Here is a 17,148-nt window from a genome sequence, read left to right as displayed (position 1 = left end):
ACTGGGCCTCTCCCATGTGTCCCCATAGCCCCGGGAACCCGACCAGACAGGAGTGGAGAGGTATTTGTCCCCCTGGCTCGTTTCAAGGCTCTGACTGAGTGAGGACTGAGTAACAGGTTCCCCTCTTATGGTTTCTGTGGCGTTAAGACCAAGAGCCTGTACTCTCACCAAGCCTGGGCTGGACCCTCCAAAAAGCCTTTTTCTCCAAGTTCTTCCCCCAAAGCCTTCCCCTCTCGGGTATTTCCGCTGGTGAAATAAGACTCGGGGTGCTGGGACAGGTCATTTCTTTTGGAGAAACAGGGACTGGGAAATGGCTTGGGTACTGTTGATGATGTTGGGCAGTTGGTCCCAGAGACAGCTCCGCCATCAAAACTGAAAGGATCATTGCGGACCCCAGTGCGGCTACCTCAGCCAGCACCTGGGGGCGGAGTGGGAGACACCTGACTCTTCCCCCATTTCTCTGCTGAGATTACTGAGGCAGGGAGCAGGTGAGTCGGGGGCGGAGATGAGCCGAGGCCACGCCGTGCCTGCGTCAGTCGCCACACCAGGAATAGCCCCCGCCCCCGCCCCAGCGGGTCTGCGCTCTCGCGCCCGGCGGCGGCGCCTTCAAGCAGGAGGTAGAGTCTATTCCTGCCGGGCTGGTGGGAGGAGGCGGTGCAGGAGACGGGAGCTTGCGAGTAACTCACAAATAGCCCCGGCAGAGGAGCCAGGAGCCTGGGAACGAGTCCAGGCAGCCACCGTTGCTGGGCTTTGGAAGGGAGGAGGACTCCTGTATCGCTTCTCTATCCCTCCCACCTCCAAATCCCTCTGCCAGGCCTGCCCCCTGCTGGTTATCTGAGCCCTGATTTACCAGCTGTGTGACCACAGGCAAGTCAAGTCATCTCTCTGAGCTTGGGATTCCGACTCTGTCACAGGAGGAACAGCGTCTCCTCCCAGGGCTGTTGGAGGGTGAATGTGGAGGGCACAGCAGCACAGCATCAGCTTCTGCTAGGAGCTGGGCTCCATCCAGGCCCAGGATGAAGATGGACTCAGGCATAGAAGACAGGAGATGGCTCTCCAGGCAAGAGTGCCCCTAGCTGTGGTGTGGCAGTGATACTGACAGGTACCCAGAATCTCTGTTCAGCTGGGAAAAAAAAGGTCTGTGCGATACTTGGGCTGCATGTGTGAGGCTGAACAGTGGAGAAGCAAGATGGTACTATGGATCAGGGGACACTGGAGGCCCCACCACGCCAGCCAGGTATCTGCAATGAATGTCAGGCATGCTGGGGTTGGGGGTGGGGTGGTACTGGGAGTAGAATGCTGGAGTCTGTCTTGAGGCCTACTAAGAGGCCTTGGGTCAGTCCCCTCCCCCTAGCCTCAGCTTCTTCTCTACCTGCCAGAACCCCTACACCTGTGGGCCCTAGGTGTTGGGAGCATTAGTGTGCTAAAGGAATGCACTCCCAACTCTGTGTGTGTGTGTGTGGGGGGGGGCGGTCAGCATTAGTGGTTATCCTAATCAAACTAGCTTAGTGTTAAAGAACTTCGGGCTTCAAAGATGTGGAAGGTACTCTACAGTGGAATGTGGTGTGTTCCCAAGGGTCCTAACCCAATCTGCATGCTTTGCCAAGACACCCCCAGCAAGCTGATATTCTGTATCTGCTGGTCAAAGAGGATTTGGATGTCTGAGGAGCGGTACCATTCCTTGGTCCCATCAGAGTATGTGATACCAGCCCAGGACGCCCTGGACCTTTGGGGAGCAAGGAGAGGGATCACCAAGTTGAAACGGGGGCTGTACACTGCCCTCTGCTGGTCATTGGATGCAGTATCTGTGGCCAGGGCCGGCCAGAGTGGCTTGCTGCCTTCTGCTGGACAAGAAGCCAGACTGGGCGGGGACCCTGACTGTAAAAGAGGGGCAAGACCTAGTTTGGGGTAAAGCCACTGAGCTGGCGCGCCTTCCTCGCCATCCTCTAGAGCTTCCCCCATTCTACCTGCCTGCTCATAGGCCGCCAGCCTGTGGGCCCTCTAGCTGTTCACAGACATTTCCAAGAAGAGGGGACAATGAGCAGGGGAGAGGCTTTGGGCCTGACCCTTCCCACGCCATCCTCCAAAGAACCCCGACTGGGCGGGGAACTTTGTCCGTTCACGTTCGTGTGTCCGTTCACATGGCAGTGTGCAGTGACCCTAGTAAACATGTGTGAACACACGGGATCACGTGTACACGCATATGGACACCCTAGAGGGTGCGCACACACAAGAGGGTCACGTTGGCCAGAGATTTGCCTGTAGCCGGGACTGGGAGAGGTGCGGCTGTATGCAGAGCTGGACGCCTGGGAGCCGGCTCTCGCACGAGGCGGACGCGCCCCTCGCCGGTTTCCAGTTCCAGCAGTGCAGAGCAGGGGTTGGGGCACTGTTCACTCTCCGCCCCCTTAGCGGAAAGGAGACGAGCCCCCCACCTCGCCTCCCCCTTCCTTGGTTGTGCTGCCGCGCCTTCTCCTCCCCCCCGCCTGGCTCCCGCGGCTGGCTGCCTCCCTCCCTCGGTACCCCTCCCTTCCAAGCTTGCTCGTCGCTCCTCGTGTTCCCTCCCTGTGCCGCGGCACAGCGCGGACCCGGGCGGGAGCTGGCGCGGGAGCCGGAGTGGGCGGCCGGCGACAGGGCAGCTGGCGGCAGCGGGTCCTGCTCGGGAGCGTGCGGAGTCCCCACCCGCGTAGCCCCGGCCCCTCTCCCGATGAGTGGCTCCGAGCAGCACGCGTGTCCGTTGCCTGCGGGCTTCAGCCCTAGCCCGGGTCTCAGCCCCAGAGCAGAGCACTCCCGGCATCAACCTCGGCCCCACCAGCAGAGGCAGCGGAGGCGCTAGGCCGGCTCTGGACGCAGAACTAGGTTCGTGGAGCCAGTGTAGCAAGTCCTGAGCACTCCAGCACCTCCGCCCGCCGGGTCTGCGGCCTCCTGCTCCTTCATTCCGGAGCTCAGGCCCCGGCCCCGGCTCTGGCTGGGCTCCTGCCCGCGTGGGGCTGACAGACGGACGGCCATCTCACATCTCAGCGAAGGCTCACGGACCGACCCGCGGAGGTGTCGGCTGAGGAGGAGGAGACCGAGGAGGGGGCTGGGCAGGGGCTGTGACCAGGCCTGGGAGATATGCAATTGGTGACCGAGCCAAGCGGACGGACGGCGGGCCCGAGATGCAGGTGAGCCCCGCGGCTACAGCCCAGCCCGGAGCGGGCAGTCCTTCGGCAAGTGTCTCTGGGGGGCACTGTGGGCCCCCCTGGGGCTGTGGGGCAGCCCAGTGCCATCCAAGACCCCCGCTTGGGGGTCAGAGATATGACCCTCTTCAAGCCTCAGAAATGAAGATTTTCCCTTTCTCATTCCTTCACCCCAACAAATTTCAAATTGGCTAGCTGGGACCCTGGAGCTGTGGAGGTGCCCCCACCTGTGTCTCAGTCTTGGTCATCCTCCTTCCCCCTCCCATTTGGAGCGCCATGTACCGCGGAGGGTATGGCCTCTGCTCAGCGCGCTGGGTGGCTGCCCCTTTACACAGAGCTCAGATACCCCCAGGCACCCAAGCCAGCACCAGGCACCCCCAGGAGGGTGGATGCAGGTCAGGGGCCAGCTTTCTCCACAAGCTTCAGCCTAGGGGCCAGCTCCCTCCCCTCACAAGGAGCAACGCCAGTGGTGAGGAGGAGAAGGAAAGTGAGGGGTAGGAAGAGTGGAGGAGCGGGAGTTGGGTCTGTGGAGGACCCAGGAACCCTTTAGGGGCCTCCCCTTTGTCTGCCTTCAGCCCGGGCTTCTCACCAATCCTGCCCCACTTTTTATTCTGAGGCAGAGTGGGTGGGAGGTGGGAACCAGCTGAGAAAAAAGAGGTGAGAAGGGATCCTCTGCCTCTGTTTGCCCCCCCTCTTTTGACCCTCAGGAGCTGAGCCCCTCCAGGTGGCTCCCCCTTTGAAGAGGGGTGGGGCAGGCCCAGTGGGCAGTCTCTTCCAGTTTTTTGCTGGGTCTCCAAGCCCAGCCCCATCCAGCCCTGCTTCTGCCAGCAGCATCTCCTCTTTGTTCTCAGAGCTCCTGGGGTGGGGGTGGGGAGGATAGGAACAGCTCTGCCCTGCTTGGGTGGGAGGGCAGGAGGCCCTGAAGTGGGGGGCAGTGCCATCTGGGCAAGCCCCTTCCCTGCCAGCCCAGCCCTCCCTCAGTTCTCTGCATGGCTTGGATTGCAAGAGGGCATGTAGCCCAGCCTGGCCCTGGGCTCCGGGGTCTGGGCTCAGGGCTTGGCCCTTTGGGTCATTATGCTAACAGCTCCAGCACTGGGTGCCTCGCATACTCAGGGAGCAGTGAGCCTGGGGTTTCCCCCTCATCCCTCACCAGTGAGGGGTGCTGGTGAGGGAGGAAAGGGTTACCTGTCCCAGACCCTTTGTCCTTGTGTGGGCCAGGTGGCTCTCAGAGTCCTAACACCTCTGCAAAGGTGGTAGCTAGCACCTGGTCTTCTGGGACAGCTTGCTTGCCCTTCCTGCTTTCTCCCATGGCCTGAGGCAGGAAAGAGAAAATAAGGCAGCAGAAGGGAGATGCCAAATCCTTGGAACCCAGATGGGGGCTCCAGGCAGCACTCAGCTGCTCCTCCAGGGGGAGGGCTTAGCAAAGGCCAGGGCAAGTCATCTGTTGTGTACTTGTGGTTCCTCGCCACCCCCCCGCCCCCCTGCCTATTTAAAACCATGACAGGGCTTGGTCATGGTTGCAATGCTTCCCAGGGCCTAGAGTTAGAGTCAGTCCTGAATCCAAGGGACCAGGTTTTAGGGGATGGGCATGGGGCATGTGCTCTAAGCCCAGTTACCATGCATGACTTGTGGGCTGAGGGCCCCAGTGTGACTGGAGGTGGGTGGAGAGACCACTCCACCCACTATTGTTATAGTGCTCTTGGATCCCAGTACACAGCTCCTCCATCCCCTGCCTCTGAATACCCACTTTTCCTTGTATTAGATACGGTTTTCTAGAACCCTGAATTCCAGAGGGACACACACATACACACACCCTCTCATGAGGGTGGTGTTTATCATAAAGCCAAGCAGGACCCCAGTGGTGGTGCTGCTTTCCAGGGGTGGGTCCCGAGTAAATGGCTGGAAGATGACAGTCCGAGCTGGGGCTGCATTCCTGTTGAGGAGTGAGGCTGTGCGGTGATTTGCTAGGGCACCTGTGGAGGCATGAAGCAGGGTCTGATGGAAGGTAAGGAAGCGGGTCACGTGGGGCTGGGGAAGGGTGTGGGTGAGGAGGAGGTGGTGGTGCTGGTTTCAGGGTCAGAGCCTTGGTTTCCTGGCCCGGGTCTTTTGGTCCTTCTGTCCTGTGTGTGGCACATCTATGGAAGGATGGTAGCCCTCCAGTCTCAGAGTCGCTTCCTCCCAATGGTTCTCTGTTCCCACCAGTAGGTTCTTCTGCATATCCACCCATCACCTGGCTTGATCCAGCATCCCTACCCAGAGGTCTTCTCCTCCTTTCCTTCTCCTGGCCCCTCCTCTAGGAAACCTCCCTGACTGCTCCAAGACACTGATCCTCCTCCAGGTACCCACAGTGTAGAATTACATTGGTTTGCATCTAATATCATACCAACCCATTCATTCGTGCATTTATGCTACACTGCCTGGCAGAGCTAGCGGCTTCAGGCTAGGCCTCTCTGAGGCTCCCATGGATTGCCTTGAATACTGTGGGCAATTGTGTGCTCTTCCCCTGACCCCCCCCTTACTGGTGAATAGGGAAGACACTGGGAGGATACAGGGAGCAGCTGTTAGCTGGTGGCAAGGACTGCTTGGAGGGGACACAGTGTCCCCAGCCTGTAAAGATAGAGCTGGGTGACATCAAGGATGCCTCGGGCGGTGGTTGAGGAGAACCAAGGCAGGGTGTTCTCACACAGAGAAAATGGGATTTGTTCCTGGNCCCACAGTGTAGAATTACATTGGTTTGCATCTAATATCATACCAACCCATTCGTTCGTGCATTTATGCTACACTGCCTGGCAGAGCTGGCGGCTTCAGGCTAGGCCTCTCTGAGGCTCCCATGGATTGCCTTGAATACTGTGGGCAATTGTGTGCTCTTCCCCTGACCCCCCCCCCCCCTTACTGGTGAATAGGGAAGACACTGGGAGGATCCAGGGAGCAGCTGTTAGCTGGTGGCAAGGACTGCTTGGAGGGGACACAGTGTCCCCAGCCTGTAAAGATAGAGCTGGGTGACATCAAGGATGCCTCGGGCGGTGGTTGAGGAGAACCAAGGCAGGGTGTTCTCACACAGAGAAAATGGGATTTGTTCCTGGGGGCTGAGACAGTCATGGGTCCTCTGGGAGGAGAGAGGCCTGGTAGGTCCTGAGGTGGTAGCAGATGTGGCAGAGACACAGAAAGCAGAGGATCCCAGAATCAGGGACAGTTCTTTGGAGAAAGTGTGGGAGGGCGAGTTCATTTCCAAATGCACGGAAGGCGTGTTTGATGCCGACCTTATTTCTGTGTTGAATAAGTGACTGAATGAACGCCCTTGAGTCCAATGGCCTGGTAGGGCTGTGCTGACAACAGCCTTCTTCTCGTGTGCTCAGTTACTTCCAGATCACTTTGTAGTGAGAGGTTGAGCGTGGATCCTGAAGCCAGATGCTCAGGCTTAAATTTTAGCTCAATACTGCCTAATTCTGTGATTTGGGGCAAGTCACTTCACATCCCTGGGCTTCAGTGTCCTTATTGATAAAGCGAGGATAACAGCAGTGGTTAATTCTAGGGGTATCATGAGAATTAAGTATGTTAATATATGTGAGATGTGTGGAGCAGTGCCTGGCACACAGTAAGCTCTCTAGAAATGCTTGCTACTCATAGTTTCTATCAATGAGGTGCTCTCAGTCTTACCCTGGTAGGTGGTACAGAGATTTGATTGCATAGCTAGAAAACGAAGCCACAGAGGAGGAATGACTTAGTTGTAAGTCCCTGATAACAAGCATGGGGCTCAGGCTAGGATGCCTTCTTCCTGGCTTCTGCCCTGGGGGTCTTGTTCATTGTTCTGGGTATGACCTGCTAATTAACTAACCAGTGTATTTAGTATTAGGAATAATAATACAATGAGTACCATGACCCTACTCCCCAACCTGAATGTTAGCACATTTTTAAAAAATATATTTGATTTATTTATTTTTAGACAGAGGGGAAGAGAGGGAGAAAGAGAGGGAGAGAAACATCAATGTGTGGTTGCCTCTTGTGCACCCCCTACAGGGGACCTGGCCTGCAACCCAGGCATGTGCCCTGCCTGGGAATTGAACTAGTGACCCTTTGATATGCAGGCTGGTGCTCAACCACTGAGCCACACCAGGCAGGGCTGAACGTTAGCACTTTAATAACAGAGCATGTCTTCCCGTGTTCTTCTCCTCACCTTATCCATTGGCCTCTTTCTCTGAGGCAACCACTACCCTAAATTATCCGTTTAGCATTTCCTTGCCTTTTATAAGTTATATTTTGATACATAGAAATTGTTCAGCTTTAAGCCCTGGCTGGTGTAGCTCAGTGGATTGAGCGCAGGCCTGCGAACCAGAGGATCGCAGTTTGATTCCAGTCAGGGCACATGCTTGGGTTGTAGGCCAGTTCCTGGCAGGGGACACACGGTACATTGTGTGTCCCCGGCAGAGGCAACCATACATTGATATTTCTCTCCCTCTCTCCTTCCCTTCCCCTCTAAAGATAAATAAATAAAATCTTTAAAAAAGAAAGAAATTGTTCAGCTTTAGTCATTTTTCAACTTTGTAAAAAGAACCTGAAACTGTACGTGTAGGTATAAGCCTCGTCTCTGTTATTGCAAATAATAGATGTCCATTTATGTTCACATGAATACACAGTGGTCTGTCGTTTGGACACAACACATTGTATTTTCTGTCCTTCTGTTGATGGGCATGTGGGTTGTTTTCCTTTTTGCTCTTACAGACAATTCTGCCGTGAGCATGCTTGCCTGTCTTCTGAGGCGTGGTCTCAGGGGCACAGAGCTGGGAGTGGAACTGCTGGGTTGGGGGGCACATTTGCATTCGCCTTTACTAGGAGTGTTTTCCAAATTGGACCTTTATGTGTCCCCAGCAGGAGGTGATGTTCTCCTTCCTCCACATCCCCGTCAGAACTCCTGTGCTCAGATGTCTCCATTTTACTGATTGAATGAGTGTAAAATGGTAAACTTCATCATCTTGATTTGCGTTTCTGGAATTCAAGGTTTCTTGCGTACAGGGTTGAGATGGGTAGTGGCCGGTGTGTAACACATGCTCACTAAGCAGTCGTCCTGTTTGCACCTTGGTTTCCCCAGTCGGGATGCTGTCTGTCCAACCCCTTTTTTGAAGGATGGGCAAGGTCAGGGAGGACTCCTTGATGAAGTGGAGTGGAGGAGGGGCATTTAGAGTGAAGGGAACCCCAGTGGCACTGTGCTCCCCCCAGGATAGGCAGGGGTGGTCCTAGCTTTGGAGGCAGAGGGAGCCTGTGCTTCATTGTTTCAATGTTGCACAGGGCCCTAAAAACCTGGTCTCCACACCCTGGCACATTGGTGAGTGCTCAAAAGAGTTTGATGACTTGGGGAATGAGCAGGGTGGAATGAACTACATGCTTTTCTTCCTTCATTCCCGCTCTGCGGGTGTCCTCCCTGATTACTCTTACCATTAGTGACTGAGGGTGGCTGAGCAAGCCGGTTCCTAGGCATTTTCAAGGCCCCCTATGAGGCCCTCAAGCCTCCTAACCACAGGGGCTGAGAAGGCCGGTCCTGGCAAGGTGATTTGGAGTGGCTCCCTCTACCAGCCTGGTGGCTTTCCCTGCCTGGACAGGGGCCCCTGTCCAGGGGCTGGTTAGAGAGGAGAGACGAGGCTTGTGGAAATAATTATGCTTATTTCATGCGACACCCAAATTGATTGCCTCCAGGGTGACATTAACAAGGCATTGTTCCTCATCTCCAACCTCTTATTACATGTTATTAGGGTGTGCGGTGTGTGTATTTTTCTATTTTTTCCCCCATTTCAGGGAGTTAATCTCTCTCTGCCACCTCCTCTGCTTCCCTCTGCAGAGAACCTGCTGGCAGCTCCTGGGAAGGGTAGAACTTGGCCAGCAGCCTTCCCTTGCCTGGCCCAGAACAGGGCTGCAGGTGTGCTCGGGGTCTGGCCATCCCTTCAAACAGATGCATGATGGGAGTATTTTAGAACTAAGAGGGGGTGCTGAAGTATAGATCCCAGCGAAGGAGTCTTCCTGCAGTGTCCCTGATCCGTGGTTCCTGATTGCATACCTCTCGTGACAGGCTGCTCACTCACTATTTATCAAGGCAGATCTTCTGTCTTGAGCTCGATTCCTCACACTGGGCAGAACGGGCCTACCTTGTGACGCTGCCCATAGGTCTTGGCTCTGCCCTTTTGGTCTGCACCGGACTCTTTACATCTTCTGCCTTGGGACACCCCTTAGAGATCTGCAGACGTGCCAGTGCACATCCTGGGTGTCTCAGGAACAGGGAGCTGGGGGATGGCATCAGCTGTACCTGAGCAGAACATGGCACCTGTATGTGTCTGCCCAGTGGGGTTAATTGCCTCTTGGTACTGAGCTCAGTATACCAGGTTGGAAAAAATGGGCTTAGGCAGGGGGTTGGCCAAGATTCAGTTGAATAGGGAGGGCTTGGAATAGTCAGTGCCAGGAGAAGGGCAAGAGTTTTTGAATAACTCACTGGATCTTGGTTTGTGAGGTGTTAGGGGGTTGTTTTTAAACTCTTTTCCCTTTTTGAGGCAGAAATAACCCAAACCTTCACCTGTTTCTGAGCAAGCCCCACCTCTGAGCTGCTGTGGGACATTAGACAGGTCCCTGATGCTTGTGGGCCTCTGATTCCTCACCCGTGTGATGATAGAGTTATCATGCCTTCGAGTCAGACAAGCCCAGTGATCTTGGGCAGGTGAGCTAACAGCTTGGAGCCTCAGTTTTCTTATCAGTAAAGTGGAGATAATGGTGTCTCCCTCACAGAGGGTGGGGTGAGGATTGGTGGAGTCGTTCCACAAAGCACCGAGTGTCCATGTTCAACGTAAATGTCTCTTCACTCCCCTCTCCTTGAACTCTCTGCCCCCAGCCAGTGAGGGCAGTATGAACTCTGCCACTTCCTCTTCTGAATGAGGAGTTTAGGGCCCAAAATATAAAAAGTCACTTGCCCACGATCATGCAGCTCAGCAGGTCTTCCAACCCGAAACAGGAAGAGGCAATATATGAGTGGTCAGGACTACCTTGGTTCTATCTGTCTGAGGCCTAATCCCAGCTCAGCCACTTAACCATTGTGTGATTTTGGATCAAGTTGTATCACTTCTGTGCCTCAGTTCTCTAATCTGTAAAAAGGAGATAATATACCAGCCTGGTAGGATTAAACAAGTTCATGTTTGAGTTAGTATTGTGCTACCTGTGTGGTCAAAAGCAAGTTACAGAACTGCTTTGTTTTTTTCCATCTGCAAAGTGGGGGTGATAACAGGACCTACCTCAGCGGGTTGTGGTGGGAGTAAACTTTATATGTGAAGGACTGAGAATGCTGTCTGGCACACCAGTGCTTTCCAAATCTCCTGTGGATTCCACCACTCCCTTCAGCTCCCCCTTCGCTGCGTTGAGACTCTGAGGCTATGACTACCCACTCTCCCAAATTCAAGCCTGTGGTCCTCCCATAGGGTGTTGGCTGTTTCCAGGTAAAGGAGCCCTGAGATCTGGGACAGCTGGGAGAGGGCCCGAGGAGGCCTCAGGAAGGTGTGAGGGGATGAGAGGATATGGAGCAGGTGTTTCTGCTAGGCACCTACCGAGGGGCCACCGACCTGGGCAGGGGATGGGGCTGGAGGCCTTCAGGGACACCTTCTTGCTCCTTAGAGCCCAGATTGGTATCTCAGACCCAGAGATGGGAGGGGAACTGTGGAGGTGCAGGACCTGGGTTTTTCCTGAGTTCCCTCAGCTCACCACATGGGCGCTTGCCTCTCCCTCTTCAACTCTGGGACAGCTCCAATCCAAGCCGAGGTGCCATTCTGTCAAGTGAGCCCAGCACAGACAGCAAGGAAGCTCCCCGGACCAGTGGCCCGTCCTACCTTCCCCAGGCCAGTTCCTAGCTTCCTGGCTGGTCTCTCACCTCAGAACCACCTTGGCACATGCAGGGCCCAGAGTGATGCAGGACTCATTCAAGATTACACAGCAGGGCAGGGGTGCACTGGCTGGAGCCAAGGCCTGGGACGTATAAGGGCCAGTGCCCTTTGCTCACCCAAGGTGTCCTCCTCTGGGCCTTACCCAACCCCTGCTTCTCCCCACCAAGCTGACCACTCTTGGAGGGCAGAGCCTATATAGAGGAGCCTTTACACACTAAACTACTTTGACAATTAAAATTCATAATTTATCCTGCAAATGTCCTGGAGCCATGGGCTGGCCAGAAGGCTATGCATCCTGAGATGGGCTGTACTTTGCTGGGACGAGTGGGAGGCAGACAGGGGCATTCCTCCCTCAAGTGCAGGGCACCAGGTTGGTGCCCAGGGCCACACAAGGAGCAGCTGCAAAAGCCAGCAGGAAGCGGGCTTCGCAGCAAACAGGCAGGCAGCCCCATGTGCCTGGTCAGCACCCTCTAGACTGGCCCCAGCTAAGAGCCCAGGTGAGCACCTTTGGGAGAGGATTGAGTTCCCAAGTATGCCTAAGGATGGGGCTGGTGGTTCTGGGCCAGGGAGGGTGGGCAATGTTGGGAGGAGTGGCAATAGGCACACACAACACTGGCCTCACTCACGCAAGGGCTGGGGGGGGCAACTCTTTGCCAGAACCAAGAGCAAGAGGAAAATAACGAATGATACATGACAAAGGACATGACCTCAGTTTTCTTCTGGATTAATGGTTCTGTCCCTGTAGAGGGCAGCTAGAGGAGGAAGAGAAGGAAGGAAGAGAGAGAGGGATGGCAAAGGCACGCAGACCTGTGCACGACATGCCCTCCTTGGGACTGAGCTCCCCCATTAGCAGCTCACACCTTGGATCAGGATTAGTCATTCACACCTCGGCAGGGATCAGCTCTAGAAAGCCCTAATGGAGTGCACTGGCCCTCTCGGGATTGGGGTGGGAGAGATTAAGTAGGATGCGCTCACATGGACCAGGCCAATCATGACCACCCCACACACCTGTGCTCTCACTGTTTCCTCTGTCAAAATGCCCTCTTACTTGGCCTGTGGAGGTGTGTTTGAGTTCAGCATGAGCTCGTGTGACACCTTGTCTATGAGGCCTCTGTGAAGAGCCTCAGCCGGGATCGGAGCTGCTCTGGGAGCTGTCCCAGCAGTTGTTGGATGGGCTGTCTTTGCACTGAGAAGAAGATGGCCTAGGGGTGCTGAGCTGTGTCAGCCTGAGTGAGCACTGAATGGTGTGGGGCTGCGGAAGCTCCAACCAAGGGAGGAAGAGAGAGAGGTAAACACACCGGCAATGCTGGCAGAGGGAATGTCTTCCTGGGGGTTGAGAAGAACTACATGGGAGAAGAGACCCATGAGCTGGATTCCGGAGGCCAAGTGAGACATCTTCAGGCACCTCACAGTGGGAGAAAGGGCCATCGGGGTCTTTTGAGACAGCCTCACCCCACCCTCCCTCCACCCCACAGCCATGGCTGCCTGTGAGCAGATATGCTTTCCACTAACACACTTGATAATTTCATGAAATGGATCCAGTCACTTCGTGCCCTGGAGCCGAAGGCAAAGAAGGGACCTCAGGCAAGCAGACAGGGTAAGTCATTAGGAATCTGCCTCTGTCCTTTAGTGACCCAGCGTGAGTCCCTTCCCTCTCCTGAATAATCAAACCTGCTTTGTGGGGTGTCCGTGAGAACAGGATGTGTTAAGCAGCCAGGGCTTTTGATAGGCAACACAAGCAGGAGGAGCTCAGAAAATGGCAGTTGAATCTGCAGGGTGAGCTCTCGCTCCGTCTTTCCCAGACCCCCACTGCCAGTCCGTGCCCTCAGCCCCAGCTACCCATCTTTTTCCTCTGCTTTCTCTGCCTTTCACTTCCACTCCTTTTCTCTCCTGCTTGCCCACTGTGTATCTTCCCATTTCTGTCACCTCCCCCGGCTCCTGCTCTCCTGGTCATTTCTTGGTGGCAGAGCTGGGGAGGGCCCTGGACTGTCTTTCAGGAGCCCCCAGTCCCCCTTCCCAGGCCTGGCACCCCTCTTCATCCATCTTTACTCCCTCCTGCTGCAGACTCGGTCATAGGGTGTCAGGACAAGATGAGATCTCATATGCTTGCCCCACTACCAGGCTGAGAACCCAGATCCCCAGGGCCCCAGGGATGGCAGTGGCACCTCCCCGCCAGGGATCTCATGGCCCTGTGTGCTGGGGATCCCTGTGGTCCCTGAGTAACACTGAATGGGAACACCATGAAATATTGATACTAGAAACCTAAAATAACTAAACCTTCTACACTCTGCTGCAGCCAACCCCAGATTAGGTGAGATTCGCGCATACGTCAGGCACAGGAGAAGGGTACGGTGGAAAAACACTGAAAAAATTCAGTGTGTTCAACATACCATTTTCAGATAGTTAGGGAAAGGCTTTTGTCAGGTGCCAGGGTGCTTACTTGCAGCTGTCAAAGGTAGTGCATTCCCTCAGCCCTGAGGGCCTTACCCTCTGACATACCTGCCCTACAGGTCTGGCCTGCGTGTCTGAAAGAATCAGTGCTTCACACCAGGCAGTTCTTGGACCAGGCAACTGGACCAGAAAGAGCAGAGCTCTGTTGCCTACTTACTTTGTGGCCTAGGCCTAACGCAAATGAATTCCCTTTTGGAAGTCTCAGTTATTCTCATCCATAAAATGAACAAGAAGTACTTCTTTTGAATGCTGGTGCGAGGGTTTCTGAGACTGTGTAAAAAGCCTGTGGACTGGGTGTGTGGAAGAGACACACCCCTGACCCCAGGAGCATCCAGATACTGCCGAATGAGGTAGAATCACCCTTGACCTTCCTCAGTGATTCTACAAGTCCACTCACAGGTGATGCCATGCACCTTCTATCTCCACCAGTTGCCCTATCACACCCTGAGCCCCAGAGGAGACAGCCACAGTGTGAGTGCCCTCCAACAGGTCCTTCTAGTCCCAGTGGAACTACAGTTGGAGCCTGAGCCCCCACCGCCTTAGGCCCCCAACCACATTTGAGGATGACTCTCTACTTGGAGGAAGTCTAGTTTCATTGCGGGTTTTCTCAGGGACCCTGGAGTCCAGCCTTTCACTACACAGTAGAGGGAAATAGACTAGAGAGGACAGGCAGTTACCCTGGTCACAGTAGAGTAGCCGGTATGGGAAGCAGTTGAGCTGCCATATCTGCCCTAGGATATGTGTGAGGGTGTGATGGTGGCAGCACAGGTCTGATGGGGGTGACAGGCAGCCCCAGGGCCCTGGGGCTGAAAGGACTCAGCCTGCTGTGGGTCTGAGCATCATGTCCCAGCACGGCTCTCTGCCTGCCCACCGGCCTGCCTTCCATGTTTATTTCCTGTGTGTTTATTGGTCCAATTTTTAAACTCTTGCCTTTGTGGAAAGCCCTTCAGGGGGCAAGGATCCAAAATAAAACATGATTGCAATGCACACAACACTTCTCCTTGGCAATTTCAGGAGTAACCTGAAGGATTAATGGTGCCAGGACAGCAGGAGCAGCACATTGCCCACTTAGCAGTTTTGGTGGCCCGTCAGACATGACCCTGCCAGCATCCCTGGGTGACAGGGACCTCATAGGCATGCTGTGGTACTGCTGTGTCAGCTTGGGCAAGCACCTTCACCTCTCCAGGCCTCAGTTTCCCCACCTTTCCATGTAAAAGGGGAGGGGAGGCAGTTCAGAGGGTGTGCCCTTCGGAAGCTATTCTGGGCCTGTGGAACATGGCCCTGTGGTCTCACTGCCAGACCGGAGGGCGGCAGCCACACAGGGCAACGCCGACCAACTTTCTCCTACCAACGTGTTTGAATTCCCTGGGTCTCTCATTGCTCAGCTTCCTGCTCGAGTCTCAGCTCCGTCAGAGGGACTTCAACTCCTGTAAAATCCCAGGCACACCCTTCCCTTCAAAGCACATTCACTGGGGCCTGCATATGCCGCTCCTTGGCTGAGGCTGTATCACACCGTTGGTCCTTACACACCTGTACTTCTAGCAGGTGAGATGCACCCACGACTGCCTGACCCGCAGTTAAACACCCAGAACAGGTGCGGGGCTGAGAGTTTAGGCTGTGGAGCATAGTCCATCTTGGCTTGTGTCGCCAGGAAGGTCTCACCTTCAGTCGTTAGTCAGGATTTTGTGTCATTTTTTTCTCACTGACTTGCCTTCTTTAGTTTTATCTTCTCATCATCTCACGGCTTAACTTTTCTGTCACTTGGCTCAAGTCATTTTTAGATGTGTGCTATGTGCCGGTTACATAAAATCAATACTAATAAATGTAAGGTGCTTCAGTGTTGTAGGCAAGAGATGATTTCTGACTGAATAGGTCAAGGGTGGCTTCATGGAGGAGGTGGCCTTTGGGGTGGAAGGTCACAAAGGCTGCTGGAGCAAGAGGCTGGGAGAGTTCCTCAAACAGAGATGGCTTCAAGGCAGCAGTGTAAAGACCTGGCCAGAGTGAGATAGAATCACTTGGCAGAATGGTGGGAAAGGAGGTAGACAGGTAGGTTGAGACTAGGTGGCAGAGGCTTCAAATACCAGATTCTTGCCTGTGTGAGGGGCTTACCAACATCTCTGTGCCCTTGCTAGCCCCCTCTAATTCCTCAGCCCCCTCTCCATCAGCCCCCACCCTGCCCACCAACCCAGCTCCTAGCTGGGTGCTAAAAGTCCCATTTTCCTCTGCAGGTCCTCAGCCTCATACCTGCACCGGTTTCAGCCTCTAGCCCAGTTACTTAGTCAGATGTTTGCTTTTCTGGTGGGTCCCTGGAGCGTGTGTGACTCCAGAAAATGGCCAGGTGGGGGTGGAGTGGGGAAGGATGAACCACAGAAGAATCTGGAGAGGATGAGAGTGGCTGAAGGAATGGGGTGGACAAAGCCTATGGGGATGACAAAATTTTGCAGTTCCATCCCATGTCAGTAACATCCAGAGCCCTTTCTGGTTAATCAGTCACTTGGTCAATATGTAGCCAGGGAGCCCCTGTCAGTCCTGAGAAGCCACTGGAGCACTGGAAAGGATGTGGCTCTGCTGGAGGCGGACAGACCAGAGCTCTGGTCTGAAGCCCTCCCTTGTTTTTCATTTTTTTTGTTTGTTTTAATTCTTAGGGAAGGGAAGGAGAGAGGGAGAGAAATATCAATGCATGGTTGCCTCTTGTGCATCCCCTGCTGGGAACTGGCCTGCAACCCAGGCATGTGCCCTGACTGGGAATCGAACCCTGCTCCTCTGGTTTGCAGGCCTGCGCTCAATCCACTGAGCTACACCAGCCAGTGAAGCCCTCCCTTGTATGGGCTGGGCAGCCACAAGCCCTTCAAGCCTCAGTTGCCTTAAGGGTTGAAGTGTGGCTGACAAGAACTGTGGCCTTGAAAGTGGAAACTGCACAGGTGTGGGGAGAGGCTGGAAGGGGTGGGAAAAGAGCCTGAACTGGGACAGAGAGGTGGGCTCTCCCAGCCTGGGCTTCCCCTTCCTGTAGCGAGCCCTCCTCAGGGTCACGATGTGAGATGTGTGAACGGGCAGCAGAGCCCCAGGGTACACAGCTGGGATGGATGGATCTTCGAGACAACCGCAGTGGGAGGGCTGCAGCTCAGCTGCGAGGCCATCTTGTCCACCCCCTGGAGTTTGGAGAGGTCCAGAATCGCCCTCTCAGTTCCTTCCTTACCTTGTGAGGCCCATTTTTCAGGTGGTGCAACAGTGGAGGGAAGGAGAAGATGGGAAGACCGTGTTGGAACAAGTGTGAGCAAGTGGCCTCTTCTGAACCCAGGCTGAGGGACAGTAATGGGGAGCTAGCTTCGCACACCCCCATTCCTTCCACCTGTAGCCTGTGCTCAAGCTGGGCCCTGGCACCATCATCCTTGTCACTACCACCACCCTTCCTCAGGGCCCGGCTGTCGTGACCCTTGTATCCACAGAGCCACAGTGTGGACCAGCCCCTCTAGGCTGCTCATGCCATCCTGGGCTTTGGGGGTCTGACCACCTCCCTCAGACTAGGAGCTGCACAGAACTTGGCACTGGGATGAAGGTGACTGAAATCCGTAAAGGCAGAGCGGTGAAGGCTTGAGGGTCTTTGGAGGGGAACG

General features: G+C 54.9%; 1 protein-coding gene across 3 annotated transcripts in view; it reads left to right on the top strand.

Moving 5' to 3' along the window:
• The window catches only part of LINGO1 (leucine rich repeat and Ig domain containing 1), a 182,089-nt gene that overhangs the window by 161,177 nt on the left and 3,764 nt on the right, over window positions 1-17,148 (top strand). Inside the window, exon 1 of one of the 3 annotated variants that reach the window (XM_037046971.1) lies at window positions 2,765-3,161. The exons of 1 other annotated variant lie outside the window; for it this stretch is intronic. In XM_037046971.1, the coding sequence (XP_036902866.1) occupies window positions 3,156-3,161 (6 nt within the window). In that variant the 5' untranslated portion in view covers window positions 2,765-3,155. Of the gene's footprint in view, window positions 1-2,764; window positions 3,162-17,031; window positions 17,091-17,148 lie in introns of those variants that run through there. One more of the 3 variants, XM_037046972.1, reaches the window with a different exon arrangement.

The sequence above is a fragment of the Sturnira hondurensis genome, unplaced genomic scaffold (genome assembly GCF_014824575.4).
Source record: "Sturnira hondurensis isolate 20B ecotype Veracruz unplaced genomic scaffold, ASM1482457v3 Scaffold0005329, whole genome shotgun sequence".
Classification (NCBI taxonomy): Eukaryota; Metazoa; Chordata; class Mammalia; order Chiroptera; family Phyllostomidae; genus Sturnira; species Sturnira hondurensis.
The sequence above is the reverse complement of the archived record's forward strand: the minus strand, read 5'-3'. Positions and strand labels throughout refer to the sequence as shown.